The sequence below is a fragment of the Leucopleurus acutus genome (genome assembly GCF_964270905.1).
Source record: "Leucopleurus acutus genome assembly, chromosome: 6".
Taxonomy (NCBI): domain Eukaryota; kingdom Metazoa; phylum Chordata; class Mammalia; order Artiodactyla; family Delphinidae; genus Leucopleurus; species Leucopleurus acutus.
In genome coordinates, this window is record NC_139149.1 from 55,990,582 (window position 1) to 56,004,034 (window position 13,453).

General features: G+C 42.4%; 1 protein-coding gene across 1 annotated transcript in view; it reads right to left on the reverse strand.

Annotated features, from left to right (window-relative positions):
- Nucleotides 1-12,888, reverse strand: part of ABCB11 (ATP binding cassette subfamily B member 11) — a 103,127-nt gene extending 90,239 nt beyond the window's left edge. Inside the window, exons 1-3 of the mRNA XM_082840769.1 lie at nt 12,349-12,888; nt 2,979-3,081; nt 1,459-1,480 (exon numbers count right to left, since the gene is read on the reverse strand). Coding sequence (XP_082696895.1) covers nt 1,459-1,480; nt 2,979-3,054 — 98 coding nt within the window. The 5' untranslated portion in view covers nt 3,055-3,081; nt 12,349-12,888. The remainder of the gene's footprint in view (nt 1-1,458; nt 1,481-2,978; nt 3,082-12,348) is intronic.
- Between the last annotated feature and the right edge of the window lie 565 nt (nt 12,889-13,453).

Here is a 13,453-nt window from a genome sequence, read left to right on the forward strand (position 1 = left end):
CCTAAGCTTCCCTTCCAGCTCAGAGTAGAATCACAGATCCTTGCTGACACATCCACAGCCCTCCGTGGTCTGGCCAGTTGACTCTCTGACCTTGTTTTCTCCTACTTCACTCCAATTTCCACCACCCGAGCCACCTGGCCTCTTTGCTGACTTTTGTCCATGCCAAATTTGTTCCCACCTCTGGGTGTTTGCACTTGCTACTTCCTCTCACCAAAATGCTCTTTCTTCAGATATCTGCATGGCCAACTCCCTCACCTCCTTCATACCTTCTCTCCAAAGTCACCTTCTCAATGGAACCTTCCATGGCCAAAGTCTTTAAAGTTTCAACTCTCCCCTACATCATTTCAAATCTCCATTTCCTTGTTTACTTGTTTCTTCTTAGAAAGGGAGTGATAAATTATCACCAGCTCCCATGCTATATATTTTATTTATTTATAGTGTTTATTATGTATCCTTCATTAAGGGAGGGAGCTCTTCAAGGGCATGTGAGTTCCTCAAGGACAGAGATTTTTGCCTACTTTGTTCTTTTCTATATCCTCAGCACCTAAGCCCAGTAGGTCCTCAATTAATATTTGTGAAATGAATGAATGAATGAACGAATGAGTATGGTCTCCAACCTCAGCTCAACCCACAGCACTGTACTTCATCCCTCTACAGATTGTTCCCATTCCCCTCAGCAGCTTTATCAAATTTTCACTGTCATCTTCTCATTCTACGTTACCACACTTATCAGGAGAAAGGCTCGTATCCTCTAAAAACCAAAGCACTCAGTCAGCTTTCCTGCTCATCCTCATTGCAGCTCATTCATCAGCATCCATGCCCTCTTCCATCTCTTTCCCACCGGTGAGAAAGAATGGTTATTCTGCACCCAGCTGACCCTACCTTCCAAGTCCAAAGCTAATGTTACCACAACTACCACCTCCCTCTGCCATGAATTACTTAAAATGTCTTAAATACCTTCAACCTCTCCCTTTCCACCACCTCTATTTCAGAAACTTAGCTGGTACCTCCTTGTTTTCTAAATTAGACTCCTTTAATCCTGCCCTCATGCCGAGTATGATTAAGTGGCATTTGTTTTATAAGAGAATTTAAACTCTTAAAGAGAAACATCTAATAATTACATTTTAGGTTTCTACTATTTGCTTTTGGAAGAATTGGGCTTTCTTCTCTGTGCCCATGAAATCATACTTGTCCAATTTTTCCTCTGCTCATTTAGGTCAGAAATTCTGTGGTGTTCCTGGACATACAAGGGAGATTTGGGCCTAATCCAGAAGGAATATTCCCAAAGGTTTTTGAAATCAAATTATAGTAATGTTTTAAAGAGAAAAAGAATGGATTATATATACCATTTTGTAGGCAGTGCAATGTGTGTAAAAATATTGCTTCTGCTTTGTGCCTTTTATGGGAATATTAGGAAATTATTTTGAAGATGTGATGCATTGTTGAGTAGTCACTTACTTTGATTTCTTATCATTGTCATCTGTCAGGATAAAAACAATACGTAAAGCAGTTAATAATAATGACAAAATGAAACATAGTCATTAACAATTTTGCTCTGGAAAACCATTTCTATAATTACTTTTATTCATAGAATAATGCAAAATAATTATTTGCTTTTTCATCTCTCTCTCTCTCTCTCTCTCTCCATATTATAGAAGACATTTTTTTCACATTCAGGACTGCTGCCTTGACTACGTTTCTTGACTTTTCTCCAGAAAATGAAATCTTTTTACCTTCTGGATGTCAACTAAAGACCAACATTTCTAAATTAGCTAAAGAAAGTCTGATTTTTTGAACTACCAAATAAAATGAATATTTATTTCTTGTTTGGTGCTTTATAAACATCAGAATTTGTCTACTTAAAATGCGGACCACAAATCAACTAAACAATAAGATATCATTGACACCCCCATGCCAGTAGAAGCCATAGGATTTAGCCACATACTATTTTCCCCAGCATAGGTCAGAGCAGACGGAGGGGAGGAGGTGAAAGTGGGCGCTCAGGCTCCTGAGTGTAGGGAAACCACAAGGAAAGGAACCCGAGGTGCTAATGCCAACCATTGTCATAGGACAGCACATCCTGGTTCCCCTGGCATTTAAATTTCATGTCATTTCATTTCATTAAGAGTAAAGACGTGGGGCTTCCCTGGTGGCGCAGTGGTTGAGAGTCTGCCTGCCGATGCAGGGGACACGGGTTCGTGCCCCGGTCCGGGAAGATCCCACATGATGCGGAGCGGCTGGGTCCGTGAGCCATGGCCGCTGAGCCTGCGCGTCCGGAGCCTGTGCTCCGCAACGGGAGAGGCCACAACCGTGAGAGGCCCGCGTACCGCAAAAAAAAAAAAAAAAAAAAAAAGTAAAGACGCATTACAGTGTAGATAGAGATTAACATCTTAGGTTTGGGAATCAGAACCAGATTAGGATTACGGCTCCATTAATTATTAGTCACGATCTTTGCCAAGTTTTCAAAAATGTATCCAACTCTCTGTTTCCTCTTCTATAAAACGTAAAATAATAGGATTTAAAAAAAAAATAATAGCTTAGAATCATCTGCCCTCACTACACACCATGTACTAGTGCTACACACATTACCTCACTCTGGCCAGCAGAGTCTTTGTACTGTTCCTCTCAGGGAACAATGCTCACTAAACATTTACTACTATAATCAATTATAACAGTATACGAATAAAGGTAATAATAATAGCCAGTGCTAGAACAACTCTACTCTACCCAGGGAAGAGATATTTATAGGTGAGATGCTTTCACTCACCCAGGATTTGTGCATTCTTACCTAGCACTCTCAGCCATTCCACTAGATGGATTCTAGGGAGAAACACCTAGAGTATGTTAGAAGACCATCCAGTAACAGTTCTACTTATTGCCATTGATTTTTCTCTTCTCCTTAAACCTTCACTAGCTTGTTCTACTTTTGTTCTCACCTCTCTTTGTACAAGAGACAGTAAGAGAAAAAAGCCACTTACATGATCTATCTGACTCAAAACCATGATTGTCCTCTCCAGATTTCTTCACGCTGCGAAGAATTACTGAGTCAGACATGGTAATTGCAGTCCACAGCCAACAACTCTAGAAAATAAAATAAAAGAATCATTGCGATTATTATTTATTTTCTCCTCCTTAACCAAAGTAGCCAAGTGAAAGAATAATTTGGTTCAAGAAATTATCTTCATTAACAATCTCAGACAAAAGTAGATTTTTTAAATTGGTTAATAACCCCATGAAAGAGTCTAATTATTAGGAAAGATGAACCCGAACCATTGATTATGACTTTCTCTGGTTGCTGGATGGATAGTTGTTTTTTATTTATTTGTTCTTTCTGCTTATCTGTGCTTGCTTGTTTGATTGATTGATTTTTTTAAATGAGTAAAAATAAAAACCACTAGAAGGGCACAGCCAACTGGTGACATTCTTGGGTCAGTAGAGTTGACCAACAACACCCAAATACTGCTGGGTAGGTTTCAGTGCTCCTTTGTAAATGCAGCCCCTAGACCCAGAATATGGAAAGTCCAGCATGGACCAGGAGAACTGCTACCTAATTCATTTTATAACACAAGGATAACCTTGACTTCAAAACAAATAAAAATGTTATAAGAAAAAAAATAGAATTATAATTATTTTTGAAAGTAGAGTTTAGAATGCTAAATATGTTCAATATAATCTAGCAGTTTATGAAAAAAACATAGTGAGCAACGTTGATCCCAGAAATGCAATGATTGTCTAATTTAAAAAAATTGGAACATCCTGATAGATGGAGAAAAAGTATTCAGTAAAAATTAATATCCATTCCAGATGTTTAAAAGCCCATAAAATTAGAAAAATCATTACATTGCAACCCAATGAATGAATTTGGGTACTGATCAGTGACAAATACTAAAACCATTCATTGAAATACTGGCAAAGATTAAATATCCAATAGTGCAAAGTGTTGTGAAGATATAAAGACATTACACTAAGTTGTCAAATCTCCTTAAGCTTCTCTTAGCCATGACAATTTCTTATAAATTTCTTCTTTCTGATGATCTTGACAGTTTTTTTTTTTTTTTTTTTTTTTTTGTGGTACGCGGGCCTCTCACTGTTGTGGCCTCTCCCGTTGTGGAGCACAGGCTCCGGACGCGCAGGCTCCGCGGCCATGGCTCACGGGCCCAGCCGCTCTGCGGCATGTGGGATCTTCCCGGACCGGGGCACGAACCCGTGTCCCCTGCATCGGCAGGCGGACTCTCAACCATTGCGCCACCAGGAAAGCCCCAATCTTGACAGTTTTGAGAAGTACTGAACAGTTATTTTACAGAATGTTCCTGAAATTGGGATTTATCTGCTGTTTTTCTCATGATTAGACAGGAGTTGTGTGTTTTGGGGAGGAAGACCACAGAGATAAAGTACCCTTCTCATTATGTCATATCAAATGTACTATCAAGATGATGGTATCTATCAACATGATTTATACAAAATAAATTTTAAAAAATAAACTCATTATTAAGAAGCAGAGTGAGAGGGACCACCCTGGTGGTCCAGTGGTTAAGAATACACCTGCCAATGCAGGGGACGCAGGGTCAATCCCTTGTCCGGGAAGATGCCACATGCCATGGGGCACCTAAGCCCGTGTGCCACAATTACTGAGCTCATGCACCGCAACTACTGAAGCCCACGGGCCTAGAGCCAGTGCTCCACAACAAGAGAAGCCACCACAATGAGAAGTCTGCACACCACAACAAAGAGTAGCCCCCGCTCGCCGCAACTAGAGAGAGCCCATGCGCAGCAATGAAGACCCAGCACAGCCAAAAAAAAAAAAAAAAAATGCAGAGTGTGAAACATTAACTATGTAGTTTATGAGGTCAGTCAAAAAAATACTAAAAAAAACAAATTCAGAATTCTTTTATCCAACAACAAAATTTCTTTAACATAGCAATATTACACTCAGGCTGCAATGTTTGCTGGTTATAACATTTTTGAAATTTTGACCAAAATTTTATTTCAAAAAGCAAAGAAAGAAACTCTTTGAAAATGAGAAAATAATAAAACAACATGAACCATAGTTGTAATATTGCATTTCCTAATTTTAAAATGAGACTTTTTTGTATGTGTGTGTGGTACGCGGGCCTCTCACTGTTGCGGCCTCTCCTGTTGCGGAGCACAGCCTCCAGACGTGCAGGCTCAGGGCCCATAGCTCACGGGTCTAGCCGCTCCGCGGCATGTGGGATCTTCCCGGACCGGGGCACGAACCCGTGTCCCCTGCATCAGCAGACGGACTCTCAACCACTGTGCCACCAGGGAAGCCCAAAATGAGACATTTTTTAAAACTCCAGTCTCCAATTATTTTTTTTCCTGGCTTAGCTCTTCATTTAAAAAGGTTTCTTTCCACTGGTGTGCAAATATTTGGCAGTGTTTAGAGGCCATTGGCATAGTGTCTTGCTTGTGAACTTTGGAGTTCCACAGATCCCAGTACTGCCTACGGCTTCACTCTATGTTGTTGGATATGTTTTTTAACCTTTCTCTAGGCCCCGATCTCTCCATGTTTTAAGTCAATGGAATACTACTCAACCATGAGAAAGAAGGAAATCCTACCGTTTGCAACAACATGGATGGAACTTGAGGACATTATGCTTAGTGAGATAAGCCAGACAAAGAAAGACAAATATTGATGATCTCACTTTTATGTGGAATCTAAAAAAGCTGAACTTGTAGAAACAGAGAGTAGGATGGTGGTTACCAGGGCCCGGGGAGTTGGGGGGAGTTGGGGAGATGTTGTTAAAGGGTACGAACGTGCAACTAGAAGATTAGTAAGTTCTGGAGATCTAATACACAGCACAGTGATGACAGTCCACAATACTGTATTGTGTACTTCAAAATTGCTAAGAGACTAGATCTTAAATGTCCTCACCACAAAAAAGAAATAATAATTATGTGATGTGATAAAGGTACTAGCTAAAGCTACAGTGGTGATCATATTGCAATAAATAAATGTATCAAATCAACATGTTGTATACCTTAAACTGACACAATGTTATATGTCAACTATGTATCAATTAAAAAATTAACTACTTAATTTTTTTGAAGGGTGAATTTGCCCTTTTGCTTTAGCTGGGACATCATCTTTTCCTGCCCTCAGACATCTGCACTTCCGGTTCTTGGGCCTTCAGATTCCAACTGGAACTACACCACTGGCCTCCCTGGGTCTCCAGCTTGCAGATGGCAGATCGTAGGACTTCTCAGCCTGTATAATCACATGACTCATAATAAATCTCTTTCTATGAATCTATATATAAATCCTATTCTTTCTGTTCCTTTGCAGAATGCTGACTAATTCAGTTAGTATTCTATGAGATTGTTTATTTCTTATAGGAGAATAACACAGCTTAGCTGTGAGTGCCAGGCCAGCAACCAAATATCTGGGACTGTTCTTTTGTTTTCTTTCTCAACATTCAATGCATCACTCTGGACTTCAGTAGTCCACTCCAAGGAGCTACGTTTTAAAAGACACACTCTCTCCAGTGCTACAGGACATGCATCGGTTGCTCAGTCAGAAACAGAAGTTAGGGGACTTCCCTGGTGCTGTAGTGGTTAAGAATCAGCCTGCCAATGCAGGGGACACGGGTTCTAGCCCTGGTCCGGGAAGATCCCACATGCCACGGAGAAACTAAGCCTGTGCACCACAACTACTGAGCCTGCACTTTAGAACCCACGAGCCACAACTACCGAAGCCCGCATGCCACAACTACTGAAGCCCGCGCACCTAGAGCCCATGCTCCACAACAAGAGAAGCCACCGCAGTGAGAAGCCCAGGCACTGCAATGAAGAGTAGCCCTGTCTCGCCACAACTAGAGAAAGCCAGCGTGCACCAACGAAGACCCAACGCAGCCAAAAATAAATAAATAAATAAATAATAAAAAGAGTAAAAAAAGAAACGGAAGCTAGTTGTTGCCTTATCTCTGGTCAATTCCGTGATGACTTTTAAAGGCCATTGTGTTGAAAATGGTAATTCCTTGTGTGCACCCACAAAGATAGTAGCAATTTTATAACACTACATTTGGAGAAGTGCAGTGAGATATTAAAATTACTAGAAAGAATAAACGAAGACTTTGCTTGTGGTATTTTCCAGAAAAAAACGATGTTTCCAAAATTAGATGTTAGATGAATGGCCTCATACCATTATAAGTGTACCCTGATGTATCATTAGACCATGTTTTCCCCACTGGTTAATTCCCTTTTTATTAGATGACATCCTGGGAAATTCTTAGAGCAGATGCTGGAGAACATCTCTGTTAGTCTCTGAAACCCTGGAAACAGTGGGAATCTAGATTTCAGTGACAAGCACATTTGTTGTACAGGGTGGTGAGAGCATGTCTCTTCCTCACTTGGTACATTTATGATTTAAGAGTGCAAGCAGATGTCATGTCATCTAATTCTACTCTCTCAACTATTATCTATAGCATTTAAGCTAACAATTTGTTCTTGAGCTTCCTGAAGCGTGTGAAAGGTACTTGGGTATCATGCATTGCAAGAAGCTTTAATTAGGGTTTCTTAACAATTTACAGTAACAAAATTGTACTTTAACCCACACAAAAGAACTCAGATTTGAAAATAACTTACCAAGCTATTTCCTTTTCACTCTGCCTTTTTATATAGTAAATTATTTTAATCTCTAAAAACTCTCTTTGGGAACAGATTGAGAATTTTCAAGGTCTCCCAGAAAAATTGTCTTTCAATAAACTTAAGAGAATCTAGGAGTTAAAAGTAGGAAATCAAGCTTTCTAAGCACTGACCAGCAGATTTTGGCCACCTAATCATGGAATCCCCCAAGAATTCTGAATCGCCTACGCCAACACCAGTTTCCCCCTCTGCCAAATGGTACGTGGTCTATACCCTGAGTACTACCTGCGCTTCTGTTTAACTCTCCAGGGTCAAAGTTTCTTTTTCTTTGATAAAATGTGTAATCTTATCAACACAGAAATCTACATTAGAGAACAGTCTCCTGACCTTTATTGGTAGTAATAGCAAGGATTTTTCTACCTTAGAACATTAGCAACAGCATTCTGGAAGACAACTGCCGGGGAGGAGAGAGAGTAGACAGAGAGCAGCACCTGGATGGTCGCCCGAGAGAACCTGGGACAGTGAGAGACCTCAGAGAAGGGGCTAAGGAAGCAGCGGCACAGGGGGTTGAGGCTGTCAAAGCTGGAGGATATACACGTTCTATAGGCCGTGCCAGGAGCAAATCAAAGATCCTGAGGAGGGCTTTCCTGGTGGCGCAGTGGTTGAGAGTCCGCCTGCCGATGCAGGGAACACGGGTTCGTGCCCCAGTCCGGGAAGATCCCACGTGCCACGGAGCGGCTGGGCCCGTGAGCCATGGCCACTGAGCCTGCGCGTCTGGAGCCTGTGCTCTGCAACGGGAGAGGCCACAACAGTGAGAGGCCCGCGTACCGCAAAAAAAAAAAAAAAAAAAAAAGATCCTGAGGACAACACAACATGTCAGAGCCCATCATGGGCCATCACACCAAGGCTGCTAGTGTGACCTCAAGACACCAGCCTGGAGCAACAGATGAGTGGGCTGACCTTCACCAAAAGCTGGGTCAACGCTAGCAACTGGCTGATGATACTGTAGAACAATTGGGAAAGAAAGGAAGGGAGGGAGGGAGGGAAGAAGGAAGGAAGGAAGGAAGGAGGGAGGGAAGGAAGGAAGGAGGGAAGGAAGGAAGGAGGGAAGGAAGGAAGGACGGAAGGAAGGAACAGGTTGGGGTAAAAACAGTCCTCCCAGTAGCTGGAATCCTTCCAGGCTGAAGGATATGATAATAATCAGGACATTCAACCCACTGCCTGTTTTTGTACATCACGTTTTCTTGGGACACAGTCATGCCCATTTGTTTTCATTTTGCCCTTGGCTGCTTTGGGGCTACAATGGCAGAGTTGAGTTGCTGTGACAGAGACCATTCCCACCTTCCCGCCAATGCCTCAACCTTCACTGTCTAGTTCTTCACAGATATGTTTGCAGACCCCTGCATTATGAAGTCAGTTCAGGACAGCCTGAAGCCCGGGGAGAAATCTTTGGAGAGCTGATTTACCCAACCTAAAAATCTTACGGCACACCAGCCCTCCAACCTTCCCATCCTCATGGAGCTTACATTGTGACAGGGCAGGCAGATGACACGTAAGAAGTAAGTACTGTGACTGTGAGTAAAAGAGAAGTACAGGCATCCCCTAGACCCTCAAGCAGGGCCCTGCCCTTGTCTAGAGAGTAAGGGAAGGCTCTGGAACCAGCACAGTTAGCATGGGACCTTGAACATAGGGAAAGTTAGCCAAGGGAACAGGAGAGAGAAGGCCGTTCCAGGCTCATGCAAAGGCCCAGACTCAAAAGACAATACATAGGTGCAAGGACCCAAGGGTGTCCAGTGAGTCTGAGGGAACGTGGATGGGGCAGCTCTGGAAGATGTGCCACTTCATTCCTCAGGGCCTCATAATCCTTAATGCTGAGGACTTAGGTCCTTATCCCCAGGGCAACAGGAACTAGTAAGGGCTTTTAGGCAAGAAAAAGATATGATCGTATTTATACTTTCAAAAAACACAACACTCTGATAAGCCCACACCCAGAGAGACAGGGAGATCGGGCTGGGAAGGACAGAAATCTCCCAGGCCCAGCAGCAGTGCCCCCTCGTTTACCAAGGTCAGGGGCATATGCAGTTCATTTCACTCCTGGGCGACAGGCCTGAGGTGACCAAAGGAAACAGGCTGTGTGATGCAAGACAGCCAGGCCAACGGTGCCCAGGCTCTTGTCACTTTAGGACACAGCTTCTCAACTCTACCAGTGTTCTCGGCTTTGAATTTTCTCTGTGGAGATCTGTTCTGCATTCCGGTTCATTTTCTTCTGAATGATATTTTTGAAACACGTTGATCTTGCCTAGACTGAATTCAAGAGGAAGAAGCTGAGATTTTTCCATGTTTAGGCCTCGATGGTAAGGAGGATCTAAATGCTGTAGCAGCCACTGAGGGGCGGGAGGCCAGTCTCGAGGCTGGAACAGCCTCCGGACCTCACATCACACTGTGAATATTGGCTTTAGCTTTTCTCTCGTGAAGTCTTCCCCTCTGTAAAACCATTCAAGGCTGCCAGCACCACACTCTCCCCTTCCCTGAGCTGCTCAGAGAGAACAGCACCTGCTCCTGGTGAATTTGGAAGTCCCTTTTGAAGCCACAAATTCCGATTTTTTAAAAAAAGCCCTTAACAAGTCCTTCACTGCTGACATTTAGGTATGTAGGAAGGGCACCCTGATTATGATCAAACCCAGCAAATGATTTCTTTCTCCAAAGGATCATTAAAGGAGAAAAGAAATATTGATTTATACCAAGAAGCAAGAAAAATAGAAAAATACTGCCTTGCAGATAAGCAGGTGTGTGTCAACAGTGTGGAGACACTGTCCCGGGATAAGATGAAACAGAGGCCCTTCAGCCATGGGGGCTACAGCTGACTGAGAAGGGAAAGAAATACACAGTGATCCTCAAGGGGCAGACGGGTAGGCCTGCTTCACAGGATCGCAAATGAGACGGAGAACTAAGGAACTGCTCTTGAAGAAAACAGGATTTAACACCAAAGTTCCTCCCTGCTCTTCTTGGTCTCTATAGGTGTAGTTCTTTCACCTTCATAAAGCAAAGTAAACCTAATACTTGATTCCTGCTAAGGAATTCGGCATTTTCTAGCAATTTCAGTGTCTTTTAAAACCACAGAGTGAGCAGTGTTGTTTTCCTAAATTACTTCCAAATCCACTTCCAGCATTCATCGACAAATATCTGTCACCGTTACTCTTAGTAGCAGGACACACAAATTATTCAAGGGCTCAACAGTCTAGTGGGGGGAAGGGCATGTAAACTGCTAGGCAGGGAGATGGAGGCTTCAAACAGATAATGACAAGAGTGGTACAGGCAGAGTAGGAGTGTAACTAAGTCTGGGGGAGGGGGGCATAAGGTGAGGGTTGGCTGCACACAGAAAGAACCTCTATTAAGAAATAGCCAGTAGGGGCTTCCCTGGTGGCACAGTGGTTAAGAATCCACCTGCCAGCTGCATAGCACAGGGAGATCAGCTCGGTGCTTTGTGACCACCTAGAGGAGTGGGATAGGGAGGGTGGGAGGGAGGGAGACGCAAGAGGGAAGAGATATGGGGATATATGTATACGTATAACTGATTCCCTTTGTTATAAAGTAGAAACTAACACACCATTGTAAAGCAATTATACTCCAATAAAGATGTTAAAAAAAAAAAAAAGAATCCACCTGCCAATACAGGGGACACGGGTTCGAGCCCTGGTCTGGGAAGATCCCACATCCTGCAGAGCAACTAAGCCCATGCACCACAGCTACTGAGCCTGCACTCTAGAGCCTGTGAGCCACAACTCCTGAGCTCACGTGCCTAGGGCCCGTGCTCTGCAACAAGAGAAGCCACTGCAATGAGAAGCCCACGCACCGCAACCAAGAGTAACGCCCGCTTGCTGCAACTAGAGAAAGCCTGAACGCAGCAATGAAGACCCAACGCAGCCAAAAATAAATAAATAAATGTATTTAAAAAAAGAAATAGCCTGTAAATAAGTTAATACCTTAAAAATTTAGTAATAACCACTATTAGATCCCAATATTGAGTTCTAAGTACAATCATTATAATTTGCTTCCAAAATGTCTAGAAAGCTATTCCCCCCTTCAAAACATTAGAAAAAACACACTTTATTCCCAGTCTTAAATGTGAATGATATTTGATCAATATGTTCAAATCATCAGCAACATGTGATTTCTACTGTCTGAGGAAACCTAAAAATGGAAATAAGATTCTAGAATCCAATTTTTCCCCTTCTAGCCATGAATCCAGAGCTTATATTTTCTAGCATCTGAATTATTGAAAACTAGGAGAATGGAGTCGGTATAGTTCTGTATTAAACCAGCACCAGCTTTCTGGGGTAAGATTTGTGGTGGTCAGTGCATACAGAATTGTGCTTTCATAAAGCCAAGTTTAAAAAGTTCAGTAACATTTTTACTTTGCGCTGATTATTCAATCTATTTGCCCATTTGCGCCACACACACCCACATACCACACACATGCACACACATTCTCAAGACAATTGATGCATAAAAAAAGTATTACTGTAAATGAGATAGCAACAAAGATTTATCTGTATTATATACAATATTATGAAATCATTAATGTATTCTGCAAGTTCCTAGCCAAGCCCTGTAGCATTGTTTATTGCATAACAAGAGGCCAGCCTTTAATGAATCAGAAACACAACACGCCACAAAGTAAGACTTAGAGGAAATGAATTTGCAGAACATAGTCTTCACATGCTCTAGACGGTATACGTCACTTACCTGTGAACGTGAAATTGAAGAAGCCAGAAGAAACAATGGACTCCACTGTGGAGAGTCAAAAAGTTTTCTAACCCGTTCCAACTTCAGTTTTCATCATTGTAAGGCACTGAACAGAATTCAAGCTTTTTCGAGAACACTATCTATTTGCTTAAGGGTCAATGCCCTGAAGGCCAGCCTAAGCAGAGTTCAGTGACATCTGAGGAAAGGTTGAACACCCTCAAAATAATAACCCCAAACACAGAGTGCACTTGGGAGTCCCTCTGAGGGTGTCAACAGGCTTTGCAAGTGTTGATTCAGCTTCGAAGGAGAGGTGAGACGCCAGCCGGGGGTGCCCAGCAAGAACACTGTGATTCTGGCCATGTCCAACTCTTCTGTTTATAGGCCATTATTTTTGAAGAGTTGCTTGAAAACATAACAAGGCAGAAAAAAAATACCTTAAAGCTTTTCCTCCTCAATTTAAAAGATCACTCTTGGAAAATCTTTAGGTTGCAGGCGCTGATATTCCTGCCCCAGCCCCAGAGTTTCATGGAGACAGATAACCTCAAAGAACACCTGAAACAGCCTTTTGCTCAAAACTCTGAGTGCTCAGATGACCCTTGTACCCTGGTCTGAACAGTCAATAACCTCAGGCTCTACCCACCAGATGAAGCCCTGTGTAAGTAAAGATTAATGATTTTTTAAAAGGTCCAAATGACAGAAAACCAAGTCAAATCAACACCTATAGCTTCTCCAACAGCTTTGTGCTGCCACCCACATCCGTTCCTCTCTCTTCCTGTTTGGTCCTTCCATCTTCTCAAATGCTCTTATTTCTTCTTTCTCTCCCTACCTGAGTGAACCCTTTCCTAAACACTCCTCGCTATAGTCTTCAGCAATGAATAGTAAATACCCAACATTGGTCATCACTTTATTGGTACCTGACTCAGTTGAAGAGTTTAACTTGTACCACCTTATTTGGACTTCTCAGTAACCGTAGGAGTTAGGTGCTATCATTGTTATTCCCATTTTATAGTAGAGGAAACTGAAGCTCAGAGAGGTGAAATAATCCACCCAAGGTCTTACAACTAGTAGGTCGAGAACCTATGCTCCTGACCACTGTAAGCTAACC